At 42.4% G+C, this 23,430-nt stretch overlaps 1 protein-coding gene across 2 annotated transcripts; it reads right to left on the bottom strand.

Moving 5' to 3' along the window:
* Window positions 1–495: 495 nt before the first annotated feature.
* Window positions 496–21,668, bottom strand: LOC112216975 (la-related protein 4). Of its 2 annotated transcripts, XM_024377155.2 has the most exons (17): window positions 21,253–21,668; window positions 16,239–16,380; window positions 15,717–15,878; window positions 15,360–15,435; window positions 14,806–14,942; window positions 13,121–13,224; window positions 12,892–13,002; window positions 10,371–10,424; window positions 9,156–9,374; window positions 8,319–8,425; window positions 7,756–7,797; window positions 7,004–7,249; window positions 6,591–6,642; window positions 6,306–6,476; window positions 5,459–5,586; window positions 5,164–5,350; window positions 496–5,000 (listed from the first exon to the last, which is right to left on the bottom strand). In XM_024377155.2, the coding sequence occupies exons 1-17, from the start codon at window positions 21,352–21,354 to the stop codon at window positions 4,617–4,619; spliced, it is 2,424 nt and encodes an 807-aa protein (XP_024232923.2). In that variant the 5' UTR covers window positions 21,355–21,668; the 3' UTR covers window positions 496–4,616. The 2 variants fall into 2 exon arrangements, with proteins under 2 accessions (XP_024232923.2, XP_024232931.2); XM_024377163.2 differs by lacking the exon at window positions 7,756–7,797.
* Window positions 21,669–23,430: the final 1,762 nt, after the last annotated feature.

The following is a 23,430-nucleotide window of genomic DNA, read 5'->3' as shown; positions in this document are numbered from 1 at the left end:
GTCTCACCTATATGGAATTCAAGATCCAAAGAATGGGAGGTCAACTCACTGCCTTGGCATTTGTTGATTGAACCAGTGTGACCTTCAGCTTTAGGTCTCAGTGCTAAAGGAGTCCAAGGATGTGTCCGAAATGGAAAACTATAGAATTACTTAATTTCTCCCCAGAGGGAAATTCAATTGTGGCAAGTCCGATAAATTTTGTACCGGCATCAGTGCATTTATTTAAATTAATAGGTGACATGTTTATCTTCTATATACACATTACCTTGCATAGTATTTGTAGCTGTTGTGTGAATGTTGTGCTTAAGGTATCTTTCTCTCGTCTCTTGATTTTCAAAAAGGTTAAGACCGGAGGCTGTAACCTGATGACAGTCTGAGAGTAGGGCTCTAGGGAACAGGGTGACATTTGGGACAAACACCAAGCAAATATATATTTCTGGACTTCACTCATACAATGACAAAAACAATATTGCCACACTAGTTTGATTCAGGAAATACAATGGTGTTTAAAATGTTTATTCTCGTACATGTTTGCAATGATACATTCACGACAGTAAACCGGTATGTATATATTCCTGCTCACACCAACCGACTTGCTTCACCTTTTCACTGGTTTTCAAAAGAGCTGTTATGTTGAAGCAGCGTATTACATTTTCAGCATTGTCATGCGAGGCGCATACATTTGTGACACAGCCTACACACAAAAGTTTAATGTATAAATTCTGAGTGTGAAGCCATGTATTTTTGTCTGTCCACTAAACCAACAAAACCTGCCGTGTTCCAAATTAGTGTTCATGTTACTTTTACTTTGCAGAGAAGGAAAACCTCAACACTGGAGAAGGCACTGGAATTTTAGTTAGGCCTGAAAAATATATTTTGGGACATGAAGGGGACAGTAAAAGTAGGACTGGTGAAGAGTCATACAAGCACCCTGAAACATCTTAATACAGCCATCTGGTACAAGATCACAGAACTACTGAGCATGGCACAAACATTTAAAATACACAGACAGCAAAAATCATTGCAAGCACAGGACCCAGAAACATTATCAGAAAGGCCAAAACATGTACTTTATTTGAACTTTTGATCAGACCTCTACTAAATCAGTAATTCAGTGTCTCACACCCCACTTCTGTTACTATGTCCCACCTGCACCCCCTAAAAACACATGTCCCAGTAGAGAAATGCTAGAACAATCAACAGTAAAATAGAAATAAACCCCTACTCCTGTAATAACTTCAGGAAGCCTGCTAAAAACACCTTTTCTTTAGACATCTAAAATGATTTTACACAACATGGGAGATTTTAAAAAACAAAAGTTGGTGCATTTCATTCCACAACACCACTACCTGCTTGTAGTTTAGCCATTACATGGATGTAAAATATAAAAATCAGAACAGGCCCAGTGATTACATAGATAACATGTTACTGCACTGCTAGCACCCAGGCAATGCACTGAATTCTCACTTTAGCCAAGTCTCAAATCAGACATTGAATACTCAACTATTACATCAAACATTTTAGGGGGGAAAAAAAGCCACAAAAAAAAGAGGTACATTAGTTACAATACATTTAAAAATGTCAAACTGCAGAACTCTCAAAACATTTAATCTAAATGTGCTCACTAATACAGCAGACCAGAAAGAGAAAAAATAAAATTGCAACAGTCATCTAACACAAACAGACTAAAGACTAGCCTGCTAGGCGCAAAAATCGGTACAAGAACATTCAGACCACTTATGAAGTGGCTTCTCTCAAACAGGACTACATTCATCAAGCCATGACTGGCCAATGCCATTTCAGCAACATTTGATCGCCACTTCCCACACAGATTTGAGCAAGTTCCCAAAATTGTATTTTTGCTTGCTTGACTTTGGTCCAGATGTTCAATCCATTCACATACAAAATGATGAATTATGAGTTAAGAGCATAGAGAGAACAGGTATTAAGATTGATGCCCACCACATCTAGTCAACTCTAACATTTATATTTGAAGACATCACTCTAAAGCAGGGGTTCTTAAACTTTTTCAGCCTGGGACCCAACTTAGATCATGTTTTTCTGGGACCCACACTCATGAAAAAGATGCACCCTTTTGGGGCCCCTGGGCATAATTTGGTTAGGTGAGAATGATGCACCCCCTCTTGACAGCAGAGAGAAATAATTTAGTTTTAAAGTTACATTTCCTAAATTATACACCTTTTGCCATGGGGCAGAGAGAGTTTTGCAAATGTATAAAACATATACTGCCATGGGATGGAGAGGAATCTGTGCAGTGTTAAAGCCAATTTCCTGCTAGACTAATTCTGCATTGTGCAATGACTTATGCCATGTTAACATGAGATCCAAGTGAGAGTGATTAACAAAATCAGTGCCCTGCATGCCTGGTGGGTTTCGTCAGTGCTAATACAAGTTTAGATAGCCATGTCTGCAAATACTTTTTAGATTGGTAAATTAGTCTAGCAGGCTAAGAGTGACTGACAAGGGGAAAACTGCTTATGCCCAACCAAATGTCTAAATTGTACCTTTTGTAATCACTATTCTAACTCTAAAACAGTACATTGAGACCACCTGAGTTCCTAAAATGTTTTACAAAATAAAATACAAATAAGTGACATGTGAACGACAAATGCTCTCAAGTTTCCTTTTAGCAATCAATGGACATGTACAGACCTCAAACATAATTGGATATGCATTCAAATATTCAAATCTAATGAGAAAATCAAAACATGAAATGTACGAGGAAAAATAACCATCTAATCCTGACGCAATCAGCCTACCGAAAGCGCATACAGTGATCGACGTCATTAGCCCTCCACCTGGACTCAAATGCTAGCCAGCTAGCTAATATTTTGGAAAACAATGTTTGGCTAGTGTTGTTAACACGTTTGCAATCCCTTTAGCGTTGCTTGGTAGCTACAGCCATCAATTGTGTTGTCATACTTTACCTATTCCACCGTTCGTAGAACGCATACTAGCATTTTAATATAGCGCGGGAAAAGGGCATACGGACACCAGACATTTTACACGTAGATGCATGACGCGTTCGGAAATCCATGATTAGGACTATGATCAGAATACTAAAACAGAATTAACTATTAAGTCTAGACACGGCCTTATGAGAATTGAGTGTTCACTTGCTTCAGAATTCAGGCCTATTTTGGCAATTTTAAATGAGCAAGTTGGAATACATCGAATTCCAGAGACCAGTTTCGTGCTTGGGATACCATTGCACTAAATCTGCCATTACTACTCTGAAATACCATCTAGCCTACTCTACATGATACAACCAACCAAAATGCATGAAAGACTACCCGGGACCCTGTTGCACAGATATGGTAATAGAACATGTTGAACTGAACAGATATCGGGGGTGGAAGGGTTACTATTTGACTTAAGACATAAAATAAAAGTAAATATCAATGCTGAACCTGCATTTGACCACATAGGTTGGGAAATACAATTGTAAAGATTAATACAATAGGTACAGCTTCTACGCAAGCCACAATTTTCTTTTTAACTGCTCTTCTTGAATGGCTATGTACAACACTGTAGAATTCATGAAAAGCCAGCCAGTTTACATACACCATTAGTGTCTAGGATGAGTGTCTCAATAACTGAATGCCTAAACTAAGGGAAGACTACTCCCTCTGAGCCTTTACCCATGACATACAGATGGTTAAATGTTTGGCTGTGTATGGAAGAAAGAGTAAATGAAGATAAAAATATAACAATTCAGTTACATCAGTCTGACTATACAAACACTTCCCCAAATTTGCACTGCTCAAGTATTCATGCACTATTGTAACGTTTTCAATGTTGTACTTATGCAAGGGTGTACCAAAACTTCATCAACCATGAAAAGAAATGCATCAATTTTAATTCACATTTCCCCACTGGTTAAAACTTTTTAAATTCCAGACTAAAAGCAGACATGTCGAAGACGGTTTCTTCACCTAAATGAATGTGCAGCTTGACTTGACAGGCTTCCCAACCTTCAGAACAACTCCTGAACCATGTGGCAATCTCTTGCTTCCAACCTTCATAAAAGCACATTTCCACACAGTTAATGACCAATACCCTACTAACCCCTCCCTCAATATAATTTTTTATAAGGAAGTAATATCAACTCAGTTGTCATATCGGTGGATATCCACATCTTTTGCTTTGTTGCATATAAACTAGATTTGCTAACAGCTCAACTGTTGTTTCTTATTTTGCAACTACTGGTATTTGAGATACAAGGCTTTACTTACCATACATTTTGTCCCCCCTCTCTCAAACCCCACTTTCACATAAAAATCAAATTCATCGATTTAGCGGAGGGCCCATTCTTCAAGCTAACCAAGGTGAGGCCACATGTCAGCATCTCACTGTTCTTTCAAACAAGTCCTTCAGTTTGTGTTTTGTGACACTCATGTTCACCCCCACTTAAAATGATTACCGCTTTCAGTGTTTTCCCAAACAAAGGTCAGTGTGTGTCCGACTGAGCTCCAGGAGGGTCTTCTAGATTAAGAACGCACATGTTCTTTCATCCAATAATATATATTCATATATTTCTGTCTTAACATGTATAGATGTTTGTTTTCCTGTTAGTCTGTTGGTTGTGGTTTAAACTACTTCGGCGACCGGGGTGGAATGTTCTGTTCCTTCCCACTCCCTCTAGCCCAGCCGTGGGGGGAGATCCGTCGTCTCATAGAGGCACCACGCTGCTGATCCCGGTACTTTAGGCCCATCCCTCCGGATCGGGCAGGGCCGTTACCCGAACGGTATGTGCCCAGGGGGTCACGAAGGGGCAGGCCTTCTCCAGACCCCTCAGGTTTCTCTGGCCTATCGCCATTGCTGCTGCTGGAGGCGGCAGGCTCGTCGGCCTTGTTGACCCGAAGCTCCTGCAGGGGTTGGCTGGCAGAGGTGATGGGAGGGTTGGGGTAGGTGCTGGGGGCTGGGAGCTGGGTGGCTGGCCGCTTGCACATCTCAGCATAGCTCAGCTTCCTTGGCTCCTGGTTGGATGGTGAAATACAGACAGGAAACAGAATAGGGGGAGGAGAAAAATAATAGGTAGAACATATTTTTGTTTAACTCTTTTTAACCACATGTGTTAACTGACATATCCAATGCATTATCTATCCAGTGAAATCAGCCAGGTAGTGAGTGAAGTCTTACCGGTATGGTAGTGGGGGCAGCGGGGACTGGTGTTGTCGTGGAGATGGACTGACTGCTGGTGGGGATAGGGGTGAGTTTGGTAGCAGCAGCGGGCTGTGGTGGGGTTGGCAAAGAAGAGGGTGGTGTGGGGGTTCCAGCAGCCTCCCTTTGGACATGAGGCTCAGGCTTCTCTACCGGGTGAGTAACACTGCAGACAGAAGAAAAGATTTCTATTAAAGGTTTATTTCCAACATTTAAATATCTTAGAAATCCCTACAGCACATCTTTGTGACCATAAACCAGAGGATGACTATACCTTGGAACAGGGGGCTGCACAACTAGAGGGGTGGGGGGTTTGAGGGCTGGCATGACAGGACTGGCCGCGCTCCCAGTTCCCTCCTGGGTACTAACAGGAGGGGCCACAGACTCCTTATTCACCTCAGGCTAGAAATGAGATGGGACAGTTGATTTGGAGGAAAAAAACATGGCATTTGGTTGAGACCACAATGAGAGAGTGATTACATTTTAGTCATTTAGGTGACATGCTTATACAGAGCAACACCACAGGAGCACATTAGGGTTCAAATCAAATTGTATGTCACATGCACTGAATAAAACAGGTGTAGACCTTAGTAAAATTCTTAAGTTACAAGCCCTTAACCAACAATCCAGTTAAGAAAACATTTTATTTTAAAAAAGAGCAGCAGTAAAATAACAGTAGCAAGGCTATATACAGGGGTACCAGTTGGTACAGAGTCAATGTGCGGGGGCACCGGTGAGTTGAGGTAATATGTACATGTAGCTAGAGTTAAAGCGACTATGCACAGATAACAGAGTACCATCAGCATAAGGGGGGCAATGCAAATAGTCTGGGTAGCTATTTGATTAGATGTTCAGGATGGCTTGGGGGGGGGTAGGCACTCTGGTACCGGATAAGTGCCTTGCTCAAGAGCATAGGCAGTTTCATCTAGTCGGCTCAAGATTAAAACCAGCAACCTTCCATTACTGACCCAACGCTCTTAACCACTAGGCTACCTGCCAGATGTAAGAGTTGGGGTTAAGTGGCCTGACCAGGAAAAACAATTATAACCAGTTAGTAAGCCTATTTGTTTGTGTCAAGAAAAAAAAAAAAAAGTGCAATAGCGTTAAGAGTTTCTCCTTACTTTGTCACTGGTCACCACCTTAACACCCCGCACCACGTCAGACATGCGCGTCTCCAGCACGGGCTCTTCTCCCTGCATGTTGACCGTACACCCAGGCAACGGAGGGAAGTTGGAGGTTGCCAAGTCAAACTTGGGCTGTGGAACCTTAACCTCGCTCAGAGGGATGGGCCTCTGTAAACCCACACACAAGAAACATGTTTTTAGCTTCAATCCAACTGCGCTTGGGGTCAGATAGGGTGTAGAATACAAGTGACAGAAGTGGAAATTATGAAAAACGTAACTGACCATGAGCCGCTCATCCTCTCTCCTTCTGCGCATCCCTCGGTAGCTGCCTCTCCTACATTATCACCAAGATGAGCATAAGAAGCCCAAGAGTAAAAGGCATGGTTGCAGTTCTGAGAAGGATTTGTATGGCCAAAAAATACATGTTTGAACCCTCAGATCTCATAATCTTACAGCTCATCGGGTCAAGTGTATAGACTAGTGACATTGGGGGGGATAGAAGAGAGTTTGAGCGAAAGAAAGAAAGAGAGGAGAGTAAAACCCAAAAGTCTTCATCCTACAACTTGGAAGCACCTCTATGCGCATTGAGTTGTCATCATAGGGTCAAAGCCATCTGGTAAAGGCCAAATGTGATGATGGCATTTCATGTATGAGCAGGTTGTGGGTGTGTCTGTTTGTTGTCTGTGGAGACTGACCTGCTTCTGCCAGCAATTCCCAGGTCTCCGTTAGATATCCCCTCTGAAGCCAGTGGGAGGGTGTCCCTGAGGCAGTAAGAGGTGAGAGCAGGGCCAGGTTCATGGGTGCTAACCAGGGGAGCCCCAGTCATGCGGGGTGGCTGAGGGCTGGAGGGGCCAGACAGGCCATCCACCAGGGGGGGTACGGGGGTCACAGATGAAGGTAGGGTTTCATCACATGGCTGGGGCTGGCTCTTCACATGGTTCCTGAGGAAGGAAATCAGTCATAACTGGATCTCATTCTCACCAGGCATAACTGCTAGCCATCATTCAGTCTAAAGATACAATAACTTGATCACAAAACAGCTAGAGCTGTTCCTGTAAGATTCATACAGATATGGAGAGGATAAGGACATTAAACATTAAGATGGTGAATATTGTAACTATGCTACTGTATAGAATACTAAGGGAAGGGTTTTTGTTTGCTAAGCACACGCTGATGGTAAATGAACTTTCTGCATCTTGTAGTCAAAGTGCAAACTTGAATTTAATCCCTGAGCTCTCGGTTTCATATACCGTCATTTGTGAGTTACGCTAGCTTTCTCAAATATCAGTTGAGGGTTGCCACAGTTCAAGGACACTACACTGTAGCATTAAAATTGATAGTTAAGTTGCAGTATCTATCTTGCTAATGTGCATGTTTTAGAATGAGAATGGATGAAATGGAGGTGGGGGGAGCATCAACTGATAACATGATTGAGAACTGTTTATACCTGAAGGCATTGATTACATTCTTTCTGGAATAGAGGGGGACACTGTGGGACAGGGGGAAGTAAAAGGCAACAAGTTATTCATGACAGCAGACCCCAAAAAAACAACTAACAAATATAATTTGTCTTATTTTGTTACCGAACATAAAAATGAATCATATATGTACTAAATCACATTGTCTGCTCAATTACAACAACCACCTTAGTGCTAGTCAACCCAGCAGTTTTATTTTATTTAACCAAAATGTTAGAATGCATCTCATTTTGTAAGGCTGTGTCGGAATTCAAAAATGGTCCACTTTGTATGGCCAAACACCTGTTTGAACCCTCAGATCTCATAATCTTAACGCTCATCGGGTCAAGTGTGGAGACTAGTGACTTTGGGGCACAAGAGAGAGTTGATAAGAAAAGTAGGAGGGAGGGAGGAGAAAGAAACCCAAAAGCCTTCATCTCACAGCTTGAAGCACCTCTATGCGCATCAATGTGTCATCATTGGGTCAAAGCCATTTGATAAAGGATCAAGTTGAAGCCGGATGGGGGTTCTTGACCTGAGCGAAAACACCTACCGGTTGCTGTTGAAGGGCAATCGTCCGAGGCTCAGGGGACAAGTGCCAGTCTTGTAGTTCCCAGGGGTGCTGAAGCCATTCACAAAGCCACTGTTGGGGAACGGGGCCTGGATGAAAGAGGAGAAGAAAAAAAAAATCACTCAGTGTAGCCAGTCAATGACAAAGGTTAATCACCTCAGTTACGACACAGCTCTTACAGGAACAGCTGATCCTGACAGTGCTACATTACTAAATGTCATGACCACTCGCACCTCCGATTGCAAGGTTAAGGGTGTGTGTTACAGCTGACACATGGTATATTCATACGAGTCTGAACAGGACAAGTGGCTTGTCTTCCAGCCTGAAACAGCTCTATGCACTTTGACCTGTCATCACTGGGTCACATGTCTTTATTTTAGAAAGGAGCCATTTGCTGAAAACTGGACTCAATTTGATCTCTTTGTTCAGAACCGAGTAGCCACAGGTAAACCAACACCATTGTTCCCATGATAAGCAACCGCCACACTCTCCATTACATGATCTGGATGGGCTGGTCAGCCTAGGAATGAACAGATCGTATAACCAAGTGTAATACAATATGAGTTTGTCACTTTACCCCCATGTACAAATTACCTCCGTACCCCCTGTATATAGCCTCGTTATTCTTATGTAATTCTATCGTGTTCATTTTTATTTTTTGTGTTAGGAAAACATTTTCTTAACTCCCTTTCTTGAAATGCATTATTGGCTAAGAACTCATAAGCATTTCACTGTAATGTCTACTACATCTGTTGTATTCGGCACATGGGACAAATAAAATTTGATTTGAACAGGCAACCACATTCATCTGGGCCTTACCAGTGGGGTCTCGAAATAAGGGGCAGGCGATGGGTTCCAGGTGGGGGGCACCAGGGGGTAGAGAGGGTACTGCTGCTGGGGGCTGAACACCTGCTGCATGTAGTGGTGTGTAGAGGTGTACTGGGACTGAGACTGGCCCTGCTGGCTGTACACACTGGAGTCCAGTACGCTACGGTAGCCATTCTTTGCAAAGAATGTGTTGATGGCCTTGATACGAGCCTGGACAGAGGAAAAGAGAGCAAGACAGACAGGTGGGGCAGGGAGATGTGTGTGTGTGTGTGTGTGTGTGTGTGTAGGAATGCAAAGAGGGTGGGAATGAAGTACGAACACATGACAGCACACATTAATACTCAGTACAACATGCAGTCCATTGAATAAACAAATTCAAGATTAAAATATGCTTCACATGATTGTGTCCCCACTCTGCCATTTACAAAGAGAAGGAAATGGAGGCTATGCTCCTTGTTCCCCTCAGAACTCAATCTCAGTCATTAGGTCAGTCACACTGTGCTGACAGAGGGAGGTGTAGAGGGGGGATGAAAAAAAAGGGAGAAAGGTCAGAGAGGAGACGAGAGAGATTTAGAGAGCCGAAGAGGAGTCCTCCACAGTCACAGTGCTCCTGGGTCCTTGCAAGCACAATGATCAACACGGCGGGCTTCGCTTTTGCCGGAGTTTAATGCATTAAGCTACTTGATCTAGCGCACCAAATCAAATTGAAGTTGTCGAAGGTCAATGAATGACTTTGAAATTCACATTGTCAGTCGCTCTTAAATTAAGTAGGATCAAAAATAACTACTGCTAAAGAGTGGTTGAATGAAATGTGGACAATGTCATATCTTCTTGAATGTGGGAGATGGAATTCAGACTAATATAACAGAGGGAGAGAGAAATTGCTTGCAGCCTGGCTGGCCTCGCCTTCCTTATCAGATCCTTATGCAGGCACAAACTCAAGGTGACCTTGCCGTCGTGTAGCCACAGCTCAGCCACAAGCTCCCGGCAATGAGACAGCAACCCCCTCTAAAACTCAGTGACTTGACCTCATAAAAGCTGACTGCAGAACAGTGAGGGAGGTACAGCACCGCATTTCCCCAACTCCTATCAGCTGATAGAGCTGTACAGTTGACTTATGTTACGCATTGCCTCCCCTTGACTAAATTAAATCTGATCAAAGAAAAGCACGTCTTACGTGAGAAAAGAAATGTAAAATGTACTAACCATGATGGGTTTTCCCTGAAATGTTTTCACTTCTTCCCTTAGATATCTGTGGGCCTGAGGAATGAGAAGCGAGAATAAATAAAAGTACATTTACATTTGAGTAATTTAGCAGACGCTCTTATCTAGAGAGACTTAACTAATGAGTGCATACATTCTCTCCCCGCAAATCGCAAAAAAACAATGTGAACATTGAATGAGGACTTGGAATTTGCAATTCATTTTCACTGACTACAGATAGTTCTGAATATGGCTGGGAATGGCCAGGGACATCACGATACCTGGGTGTCGATACGCTATGTATCAATTCTATATGCACTGTGATTCTATATTGCGATGATGTTCCAATCATTTCTCACTATGGTCTGATGCAGGGAGACAATCGAGAGCGTGAGAAAATTTGTTTTGATCACTCATGGAAATAAAGTGCTGAAAACATGTTGGCACACTATTTCAAAACTAGAAGAACAAGCTATAGGATGAAAAACACCAGTGTTTCAGCACAGGTAGTGCTGACAGGTGTGATAGAAAATTACACATTTACCTGATTTTTTTTATATTAATAGTTAGCAATTAATACTTACCAAATAGGAGGATATTTCTGTCCTGTTAGTCTGTTTTTCCACTCTAGTTCCCTGCAGCTAATCTAGATGTATGGTCACTAGAGATGGCTTGAGCTGACAAATGAGTTGAAGACTGCATTGCATAGACAAGATGTGGTGGGTGTAACCGAGAGATAGCCAGGAGGAGTTTAGAGCAATTCCTCATGGTCTCCAAATCACTCTTGCATCTGGGAAACTAAGCCAGGGTGGGGTTAAGAAAACAACCCACGTGCAGATAACAGAATGAACCCAGAGTGGCTTATAATGCTCCCTGGTCTGCATGAGGGGGGGGGGGGTGAACCAACCATGACTGAACATTGATATGTCAGATATAAATTCAGCAAAAAAAACATCCTCTCACTGTCAACTGCGTTTACTTTCAGCAAACTTAACATTTGTAAATATTTTTATGAACACAAGATTCAGACATGTGACAAACAGAAATGTAATAATGTGTCCCTGAACAAAGGGGGGTCAAAAGTAACAGTCAGTAAGTACTGCAGTGCATCTCCTCATGGACTGCACCAGATTTGCCCGTTCTTTGCTGTGAGACACTTCTTTGCACACTTCCATCAAGGCACCTGCAAGTTGCCGGACATTTCTGGGGGGGGGGAATTGGGATTGAGATCCGGGCTCTTCACTGACCAAGGCAGAACACCGACATTCCTGTCTTGCAGGAAAACACGCACAGAACGAGCAGTATGGCTGGTGCATTGTCATGCTGGAGGGTCATGTCAGGATGAGCCTGCAGGAAAGGAAACACATGAGGGAGGAGGTCTTCCCTGTAACGCACAGCGTTGAGATTGCCTGCAATGACAACAAGCTCAGTCCGATGATGCTGTGACACACCGCCCCAGACCATGACAGACCCTCCACCTCCAAAAATCGATCCCGCTCCAGAGCACAGGCCTCAGTGTAACGTTCATTCCTTTGACGATAAACGCAAATCCGACCATCACCCCTGGTGAGACAAAACCGCGACTCGTCAGTGAAGAGAACTTTTTGCCAGTCCTGTCTGGTCCAGCAACGGTGGGTTTATGCCCATAGCCGACATTGTTGCCGGTGATGTCTGGTGAGTACCTGCCTAACAGGCCTACAAACCTCCAGTCCAGCGTCTCAGCCGATTGCGGACAGTCTGAGCACTGATGGAGGTATTGTGCGTTCCTGGTGATACTCAGGCAGTTGTTGCCATCCTCTACCTGTTCCGCAGGTGTGTTCGGATGTACCGATCCTGTGCAGGCGTTGTTACACATGGTCTGCCACTGCGAGGACAATCAGCCGTCTGTCCTGTAGCGCTGTCTTAGGCATCTCACAGTACGGACATTGCAATTTATTGCCCTGGCCCCATCTGCAGTCCTCATGCCTCCTTGCAGCATGCCTAAGGCACATTCACACAGATGAGCAGGGACCCTGGGCATCTTTCTTTTGGTGTTTTTCAGAGTCAGTAGAAAGGCCTCTTTAGTGTCTGAAGGTTTCATAACTGTGACCTTAATTGCCTACCGTCTGTAAGCTCTTAGTGTCTTAACGACCATTCCACAGGTGCATGTTCATTAATTGTTTATGGTTCATTGAACAGAACAAGCATGGGAAACAATGTTTAAACCCTTTACAATGAAGAGCTGTGAAGTTAGATTTTTACAAATTATCTTTGAAAGACAGGGTCTTGAAAAAGGCGACGTTTCTTTTATTGCTGATCGATAGATATATCTAGATAAATACTCTGCATTTGTGTAAAGGTTCTGCCTCATTATTGCAGTAATTAACTTAGATTAAATACAGATAATTGTTTGAAGATATTAGCAAATCTCACTCAGTACTGAATTCCCATGACACTAGCACTAGCTAACACTACCTAGCAACAACGATACTGGGATGTGTAACTATCGATTTTCCCCCATCGCTAGTTAAGAATGTGAAACTACCTGCTGTGCATCAGTGTCTGACCGGAACGTGATGTACCAGTTGTTATTGGCCGCAAATTCAACACTAAGCACTTCAGGGCAGTTTTCATTCTTAAAGAGGGTCTCCACTTCCTGAAGGAAAAGGAAATAGAGGGAAGATGAGGGTTTACAGTTCAACAAAATAGCTCATTACATGTGACAAATATGGTTAAGGTAAATTGTAAAAACATGAATTCTCCCATTTGGTTACCTCAACCGGTGTGGTCTCGGGCACCTCCCTCAGAATGATGATGCAGCGCTTGTGGTTGGGCCGAACCTTTTTCCCACTCTCATCAACTTGCACCATGGGCGAGGCTGAAACCACACACATCAACCAGGGGGTCTCATTAACACAGGATTTTGCATTTCTTTCTAGCCGGAAAGGAAAAAGTCAAAACGCAGAAAAATAAAATAGTTATGGTTCACGCCAAATCATGAATGTAAAGCGACTAATTTCACACTTCATACAGTTGCACGTCTCCACCTGGATGAAATATCTTTGCTCTCGCCATTGGATCACCAGCACTCTGACTGATGTGAAGGCTATTTTTCTCCGGTACAGTTTTTCTTAGGTAGCCAGTTAAAATGCAAGATTAATGTTTTGCTTGAATTTAGGAAATGTAGCTGGCTGTAGCTAGCCATGCATGTAGCTAGCCATGCATAATTTGTTTTATTTGTTTTTTTTGCAAAAAAAAAGCTTTTCATTCTAAGACAATTTGGCAGCAGACTTCTGAAAGCTAATGCGACCCCTGAACGTGTCAGAAATATCACCCACTAGGATTTACTAGAGCCTTTTCCAATAATGACACTGAGGACTATTTTCTCGCCTTTGAGTGAGTTTGCTCCCAAAGCCAGGTTCATGGCATACCTACCCAAAGTGCTTGAAAATCCATCATTTAAGGTTAACTTTCAACTAGATCAAGAAGTTCCAAATGCAATTTCCTCACCTACCTGCATTTTTCCTATTTTGTTGCCTTACAACCTGGAATTAAAATAGATTATTTTTTTGGGGGGGGGTTCTATAATTTGATTTACACAACATGCCTACCACTTTGAAGATGCAAAATATGTTTATTTAACAAGGGGGGGACTTGAGGGTGCATAACTATTCTCCCCCCCAAAGTCAATACTTTGTAGAGCCACCTTTTGCAGCAATTACAGCTGCAAGTATCTTGGGGTATGTCTCTGTAAGCTTGGCACATCTAGCCACTGGAATTGTTGCCCATTCAAGGCAAAAATGGTCCAGCTCCTTTAAGTTGGATGGGTTCTACTGGTGTACAGCAACCATTAAGTCATACCACAGATTCTCAATTGGATTGAGGTCTGGGCTTTCACTAGGCCATTCCAAGACATTTAAATATTGCCCCTTAAACCACTCAATTGTTGCTTTAGCAGTAAGCTTAGGGTCATTGTCCTGCTGGAAGGTGAACCTCCGGCCCAATCTCAAATCTCTGGAAGACTGAAACAGGTTTCCCCTCAAGAATTTCCCTGTATTTAGCGCCATCCATCATTCCTTCAATTCTGACCAGTTTCCCAGTGCCAATGAAAAACATTGGTATTCTCGGTATTGGTACCTTGTTTTATGTATGACTACCACAATTGGCATTATTATTCCTCTATACAATTATAAATGCATCTCCTGGTGGCGTTACAGCCATCGCATTGTTACTTCCACCACTAATCTCGTTCCCAGCCGTGTATCAACAACATCTGGTAAGAGCCTTTACAACTTGTATGCTAAGTGTTCTTATGCAGGATTTTTAGCCAGCCATCTGAGCTGGTTTCAGACCATTCTTGTAGCAGGCTACAGCTATAAGCCTATCCAGACAGGCTATTTCCTCAGTTCTCCCCACTCCCACAGGGTTAAAGACATGGGTTAAAGACATGGGTTTGTACCTCGTAGCACCTCCAGAATCAGGTCCATGTCAGTGGTGAGAACCTTGACGCCCTCCATGCTGGCAATGGTCCAGATGGGGACAAACTGGTCACTGTCCATCTGGGACATCAGGTACAAGTCCTTGGACAGATTCTCTCTGAAGAGATAGTAACACGGCATGAGAAACCAACACGCCATGTCTGTTACGCGAAGATATGAAAATCACACTCATATGTCCATGTTTCTTTTCCTTGTTCCCCTCAGATCTCATAATCTCACGGTCATTAGGTCAGTCACACTGTGCTGGCGGAGCTAGGGGGAAAGAGGTGTAGAAGGAGTAGGAAAGTTAGAGCGAATAGATTGAGAGATATGAAGAGGATAGCCCTCCAGTCAAAGCGCTCCTGGGTCCTTCCAAGCACGATGCTGATCACCGGGGGTACAAATCCAAGGTCTAGTCAATACACTACAACACCATGTAGAATTTCTTAGTTCAACGATAGACATTTCAATTCTGACTGTATTTAAGTTATAACAACCATCTGAAATAGGCTCTCAAAAGCAGTTACATACTCACCTGGAGAAGCAGAACTCCAGCTGTTTCTTCAGACACTCTCTGATGCTCACCTCTAAGAGCGGCTGCTTTTCCTCCACTGCACAAACAATTTCAGATCAAAATTCATGTTTGACTCTAGGCTGCAATGCTACAAGTACCAGCCCTTGTGCATAGGAAAAGTTGGCCAAAGCCTTACATCTCAGATCGTTACTATTGGTAATCATTATGAAATTAATTGATGTAACACTCAATGACAATACTTGGTGAAAGGCAAAACTGAGAAATGTAATATATCCAATTCCCTTCAATGCCAGATCAGAGCATGGCATCTCAAAAGCATCTGACCCAGAGGGAGCTGACCAAAGGACTGCTACTGACCTGCTGAACCAGTCACAGGGTCATAGAGAGGGTATCCCAGCTCAGGGGAGTCCATGCCGTTCACTATCCCCTCTGTGGGTGCAGGGGCACTGCTGTCCAAGGAGGGGTACGAGTATCCCATGCCATACCCCTTAGCCCCAGTAGGAGGGATCTCTGAGTAACCTGGGAGGAAGAGGGGAGAGTCATGTGGTCAATAAGAGTCTGAATGGAGACAGAGACTGTCAAGGTTGAACCAGGGAGGCTATGTAATCCAGTCTCATAACAGAGCTTGGTTTTCAGTGCCTCCACAGAGCAGGGTTAGGATGATCTCAGGCCTTGATTAATAGTCCTTCCAAAAAGGGCCATTGTACCCTCTGAACTCTGCAAATCAAAAGCCTAAAACCACGTGCTTAACACGACGTGTACAGAATTTGAGAGAAATCTGTTCAAGCTATTGCTCGTCTGGTGACAGATCTATGAAGGCCTGTGTATGCATGTAGTGGTGAAATAAAAACTCCAGGGTGCATTTAAATTGGCCCACACCCTCAGTGACATCAGCAGAGTTAGGGGTCATCTGGAGCAAGTAGGGGCCCTCTATGCCCTCATCTGGGACTTGGCTCTGGGGCGCAGAGATCTCCTGCCAGACTTTGGCATTGGGGTTCAGACCTGCTCCCTTTGTGGTTACCTGTGTGATGAAAAGCACAAACTCCTTAAGGCTGCTGTAGATGTCTGGCAAAGTCAAAACATCCATTTAGAGCACATACATTCAGATTCCAAAGTTGCATCATTTTCAAGACAGCCAATGATGTCTGTCAAACACATATACCATCAACAAACATAAATCAACCATAGGCTATGCAAGTCCATTTGGAGTGATGCGTTATGAATACGTAATTTTCAAATGTTCAATGTTCCACATAAAAACACATTCCAAGGTTTATAGGTAATCATTTTACTAATCAGAAAAGGGGAATGAATTGAGAAAAAAAAAATGGGGGGGGGAAATGAAATAAATTGCCCAGCTAATGAATGGACTAAATTTAAAGGAGGCATTATATGTCCTGCCAGGCAGGAGGACTACACAAGTTCTTGTCTTTTAAGATTCTGAAATCAATTACGACATGTAGCCTACTAGCTACAACTCCATTTCTTAACAAGTTTGATACTTTGCACGCTCACCAATGATCTAAAGCATAACGGTATTCCCCAATTGCAACTATTGATTAACGGTAGTGTATTGACAGGAATGCTACGCCGGCTTCCTATAGCGCCATAAAATGTAGTTTCAGACGAACTTTAGACTAGAACCCTATACAGACCAAACATTTCCTCCCAATGTTGTACTGACTCGCTAGCTAACTGATTTAATTTAATGTAGCCAGCTAATCCAAGATGGTCCTCACTTAAATAGAAAAAAACGTACAATGGGTGGAACTCGACAACATAGTTCAAGTCACATGAGGACGAATACCAAAACTGCAAACGCATGCTACAGTGAAGGAGCTTTCATGAGTACTCAATGGATTTTTCTTTGGTTATGGTACTGTTAGACTCCAACCTCTCCACAAGTACCGACACACTTTGTCAGAGACTGAAGAGCAAGGGAGACCCCCAACTCGCAGTTTTTTTCCCCCTGGTTCAATAAATTAAGCAGATCAGACCCAGCTGCTATCGCATTGGTGTCTAGGCGAGTCACTCCCTTAAAACCGACCACCCCACCGATGGTAAACTGCGTGAGTGAACTCATTTAGCCACCATCTTTGACTTTGTGCATCACCTCTTGTTCACACATTCGTCTCCACCAAAGATAGTCTCGCAATTGGTTGGAGCGTCGCTTAAATCAAAACCCTCGTTCAACTCTTCCGCTACCTACCCTCTGCCGATAGAACAACGAATTAACACATGTTGACAGGCATACATGCCGTTCCAGCAACATGCTGGAGGTTGACCGATTATTATTTTTCAACACCGATATAATTTTTTTTTTATACATAACAATACTGAATGAACAGTTATTTTAACTTAATACATCAATAAAATCTATTTAGTCTCAAATAATGAAACATGCTCAATTTGGTTTAAAGAATGCAAAAACAGTGATAGAGAAGAAAGTAAAAGTGCAATATGTGCCATGTAAAAAAGCTGAAGTTTAAGTTCCTTGCTCAGAACATATGAAAGCTGGTGGTTCAATATTCCCAGTTCTTCAATATTCCCAGTTAAGAAGTTTTAGGTTGTAGTTATAGGAATTATGACGCGTCGACTATTCCTCTCTATAACATTAATGTTAAATCATCCCCCGTTTGGCGAAGTAGGCTGAGATTCGATGATAAATTAACAGGCACTGCATTGATTATATGCAACGCAGGACAAGCTAGTTAACCTAGTAATATCAACCATGTGTAGTTAATCACAAGTTATGTGAAGATTGATTGTTTTTTTTTAATTAGATGAGTTTAATACTAGCTAGCAACTTACCTTGGCTCCTTGCTGCAATCGTTATGAAAAATTGGAAAAAAATTTAAAAAAATCGGCCATAATTAAATCGGTCGACCTCTAGTATACGCTGCAGATTTGAATTCCAAAGAACATAAAATAGCAATCACTGTAGAGCAACCAGGAATAACATAAGTACTTATTTTACAGCATTGACGGCTATCTAGTCTGAGTAAAAATGTATTTTATGATACTAAGATCCATGCCACTCCATTTAGTATGAAACAGTGAGGGGAAAAAAGTATTTGACCCCCTGCTGATTTTGTACATTTTCCCACTGACAAAGAAATTATTTGTCTATCATTTTAATGGTAGGTTTATTTTAACAGTGAGAGACAGAATAACAAAAAAATCTAGAAAAACACATCAAAAATGTTATAAATTGGTTGGAGTTGCAAATTAGCTAAAATGCTGAAGTTGTCCATAACACTCGATCAAATTATCAAAATGTATTTATAAAGCCCTTTTGAAAATCAGCCAATGTCACAAAGTGCTATACAGAAACCCAGACACCAAACAGCAAGCAATGCAGATGTAGAAGCATGGTGGCTAGGAAAGCAACCTTGGGGTTGCTAGACGTTAGCGTTATTCACCCACCTAGCTTTAGTTTTTTCCTTAAGTAACCTATCATCTTATTGAACGTAATATATAATACTAAACGGGTCAAATAATGTAACATACTAAATGAAGTGTAACAGATTTTAGTAACAATGTTTTGCTCTGAGACCAGGCTACAGAGGTGGTCAGGAAAGCAAAAATGCCACATAAATAGCATCAGTTATGTCAGAGGGCATCAAAACATGATTGAGTGAAAGGGTTGAACCAATGATTTATACGCCATTGGGTTAAACAGAATCCTGGTCTGAGAAAGTAGGCCAACGTCTGACTGTGAGCCACAATTCTTAGCCTGCGGAGAGCCAACACAAGTCTTCAGGTCTTAGACAAGGTTACTCAACACAGGAATGAGGTTCACTGAACAACCTCAATCACCACACTCGCATATGACCCTCTCGCAGAGTCACAGTACCAATGAGACACTTTTTTTTTTTTTTTACCTGGGTCTCCTGCATGTCACAAGACTTTCAGCTCAGGGAGCCAACAACTCTTTTAGGTCTCAGGCAAAGTTAATCACCACGAGTGAGGTTCACCAAATCACTTCAATTTTAATATATGAAAACAAATAGTTCCAAATGAAATTGTACTTCCAAAAGACAGGTTTTGGAGATGTGTGGGATGCTGCCACACTGGGCACCTGTGGAGTTGTGTGGTGGGTGAAGTGCCTTTCAAGGGAACAGCAGCAGGTAAGTACATCTAGGATTTGATATCAACAACCCTCTGGTTGCCAGGTTATTTCCGCCAAACTTTTCCCGTCCATTACACGACCTGCCTAAGACAAATTCAAAATACAATGAGTAGATTTTTGCAAGCAATTCAGACAATGGGTGACATTGAAAAGGGGGATACCTCAGTTGTTCAACTGAATGCATTAAACTGAAATGTGTCTTCTGCATTTAACCCAACCCCTCTGAATCAGAGAGGTGGGGGGGGCTGCCTTAATCAAAATCCAAGTAATCGGCACCTGTTGAACCCCTTTGTTTTGGGTTGGTGATACCTTACACAAGTACTGAAATTGTTCTCACTCCTGGTCCATGATATTGTCAAACATCCTTATTATTATTTGATTATTTTTACAGAGAAGTGAAATATCCCAGTGCCATAGTGAAAAAACTTCAACCTACTGGGTTTTTTGGAGTAAGTATGATTACTTGGACTTAGTTATTTAACAGCCCAGAGGCGTACTGTCAGAAAGAGCTGTCTAGCCTTAGGAAGTGGACGATTAGCCTAGGGCCTGACTACTGAATGCATGACTATCAATCTACCTCAATGAGGTTCGGTGAATAGATGTGAAATGCAAAACAGTATAGGCAATAAAGCTTTACAGGGTAGGAGAACATCTCAGCCTATATACACATATACTGTAATTTACATTATTTTATACATAGGAGCTTGTTCCTTTTAAGGTTTCTTCCTCGCCAACATTCCCAAAGCTTCTTCTGGCAACTTTCTAGTAGGTTTAGGCCTAGTAGGTTTTGTAAACTAAACATTACACCAATCAAGAATCAGTTTCACCCCCCCACCCCATGGGTGAGGGTATCATTGGACCTTCAACCACCACCGAAAATGTACATTAGTTAGAGTAACAAGATACTACCGTCATGAAACGATTATGCAAATTCGAAGAAACCAACCAGTTGCATGTGTAACTAACGTTACTGTTTGCATGAAACATGTTGTAAATTAACGTAAACCAACAGTCGCAAGCTAACGTTACCGAACTCAATTAGTTGTACCATCGTCTTTGGCTGTACCTACTGTCAAGTTTGAAGACCTTGCCTACTGCATCCAACCCAGACACCACCAACGAGCTAGCATGAATTAGCTAACGTTTGCTAGCCATGTTAGCTAGCGACAATCAACTAAGCAAGCTACTGTACCTAGCTAAATTAAACGTTAGATGGGTTAAACCAAAGACGTTACACTCGGTCTTTGGTTACACAACGACGTTACAGTAGCGTTTAATTGGATAAAATGTAGGTACATGGAACGACTAAGCTAAGGCTAACGATACCGCCAGGTGTTTGCTAGCTCGACTAACGTTAGCTACAAAACTAGGTACTAGTAACGCGGCTAAGCGAGATACATCATTGGATCTAACACGTTAGTTAAAGTTGAACTAGTCGACCTACTAGGCTTGCTAACGTGTCGACAAAAAAAAACAGTTAGCTAACGTTAGTTACCGTAAAGTGTACTTAGAGGTTACACGCCAGACTGGCAACTAAGAAACACGCGGCAGAACCTGCCAACGCAAGTGTCAGTCAACCGCAGACTGTTTAATGGAATTGCAGTAATGTTAGCGCAACATGCTTAGCTTCAAGTTAATGTCACGACAAGTACAGTGAAATGTCTTTCTTGCAAGCTCTAAAAATCAACAATGCAGTAATCAATGAGGAACTTGAAAGATTTTTTGGGGGGGGGGACAAGTTAGCACAAGGCCCAAACTTACCATTCCGCCTTGATCTTTCGATATTATCTCCCCTTGAACACGTTCGTCCGATCCCGACTTGACCTCCTTCTGCTGTAGCGCCAGACACAGTTCCGAACTCATCCGGACCGCTCCTGACAATTCAATCCCACCCCACCCCCCAAGTGAAAGCTATCACTCGCAGCTCAACTTGCGATGTTTTGTAGCGGATTGCAATCAATGGAGCAAATGGCACAATAAAAAGGAAATAGAATAATCAATCGTCTAGTATTTATCCGTTACAAACCAAATCGTTCTCATGGTGGCATAACGTTACACCTTTCGAAGTTTAGCTAAGCGCCACTGACAATTCTCCGCGTGTTGCGCCAACATACAACTTGACCTTGTCTCTAGTGGGTCTCATGCTGCTTTCATAACCAAGTGGGATGGTGGTAATGACCAGTTGTAAAGTCGTAAATACGAGTTAGATGCATTCATGTGTTTTTGACTCATTGAAACGTTGATTGACTAATGGCAAACAAACTGTGTCAATCATAAACCATAAGTACAGCTATCATGCTTGTAAACTAATTATAGTCACAGAGTCTCTAAACCCAGAGGTGCAACATAGCAAGACTTCTGGGAACTCTTGCGAAACAGACCAAGCAGAAACAGGCTCAGATTTGAGAAGTCTGAGAGAAGGGACAAATTCTTCCTTAGTTGTTCATTTTTGTCAAATCTAAAGGCACAACCTAGATTCGAGCCACTGTCTTTTAAGTAGTTGAACATGTTATTATTCCAACCTCGTGCAAGTGACAAACTGACGCATTTGAATTTTCATCAAAAACAACTTTATATAAAAGGAGTGCTTTTGATTTGACAGCTTGCGCAGTTTGGCGCGAGACGACCTTTAGATCTGATGAAGTGTTTCTGTGTAACCGATGTGAAATGGCTAGCTAGTTAGCGGTGGTGCGCGCTAATAGCGTTTCAGACCATGAAGTAGTGGTTCCCCATGCTCTGCAAGATCCGCGGGTTTTGTGGAGCGATGGGTAACGATGCTTCGTGGGTGTCAGTCGTCTATGTGTACAGAGGGTCCCTGGTTCGAGCCCGGAAAGGGGCGAGGGAACAAACTGAAGTTAAACTGTTACATCTGCACATGAGTTTAGCTAGCCAGCCATGACATCGCCTACAAGCTTGATCTGGGATTTCTATTGGAGAAGCAGTCTCTGTCTAACTTCATACTGTAGTGTCTTTGTTATAGTGTTCAAACTCCATATGAATAGATTGTTTTTTATAAATAATGTTTTGTTACATTTAACTGCCGAAATTGCTGTTAGAGGTAATTTCCTTAGGTGGTGTCAGAGTTCAGCATGTGGGAGAAATTGGAGTTCAGTGATAGACGAGTTTCCCACTAGTAGGCCTAATTACCAGTTGGTGGGCCATTCAACTGTTTTCTTACCAGTCAGATGTGGTACATTTCTCCTTCCCACTTGGTTATGAACATTCTGCGACCTGTGTCCTGGGCCAGGCAGGAACTGCCCAGGGAAAGCCTGCCCTCTCTTTCAATTGGCTTCTGAGTCATCATGGGTAACTGCTTTCCACTGGGCAGCTGTTGAACACAGTGTATGGGGGACGGTGAATATGGTGTACTAATAAACCTGCCATAATTAGAAAGAAAGAAATGTACACATAAATACATGAATAAATAAAGGCGCATATAAATAAATAAACAAATGCACACTTAAATAGATCAAATCACATATTTAGCAGATGTTATTGTGGGTATAGCAAAATGCTTGTGTTCCTAGCTCCAACAGTGCAGTAGAATCTAACAATTCACAACAATACACACAAATCTAAAAGTAAAATAATGGAATTAAGAAGTATATAAATATTAGATTGAGCAATGTCGGAGTAGCATTGACTAAAATATAGTAGAATAGAATACAGTATATACATATGAGATGAGTAAAGCAGTATGTAAACATTATTAAAGTGACTAGTCTTCCATTATTAAAGTGGCCAGTGATTCCAAGTCTATATATATAGGGCAGCAGCCTCTAGTGATGGCTTTTTAACAGTCTGATGGCCTTGAGATAGAAGCTGTTTTTAAGTCTCTCGGTCCCAGCTTTGATGCACCTGTACTGACCTCACCTTCTGGATTATAGTGGGGGGGAACAGGCCATGGCTTCGGTGGTTGGCTGTGGCTCGGGTGGTTGA

This window comes from Oncorhynchus tshawytscha, linkage group LG02 (assembly GCF_018296145.1).
Source record: "Oncorhynchus tshawytscha isolate Ot180627B linkage group LG02, Otsh_v2.0, whole genome shotgun sequence".
Lineage (NCBI taxonomy): Eukaryota > Metazoa > Chordata > Actinopteri > Salmoniformes > Salmonidae > Oncorhynchus > Oncorhynchus tshawytscha.
This window is presented reverse-complemented; position numbering and strand designations above follow the sequence as displayed.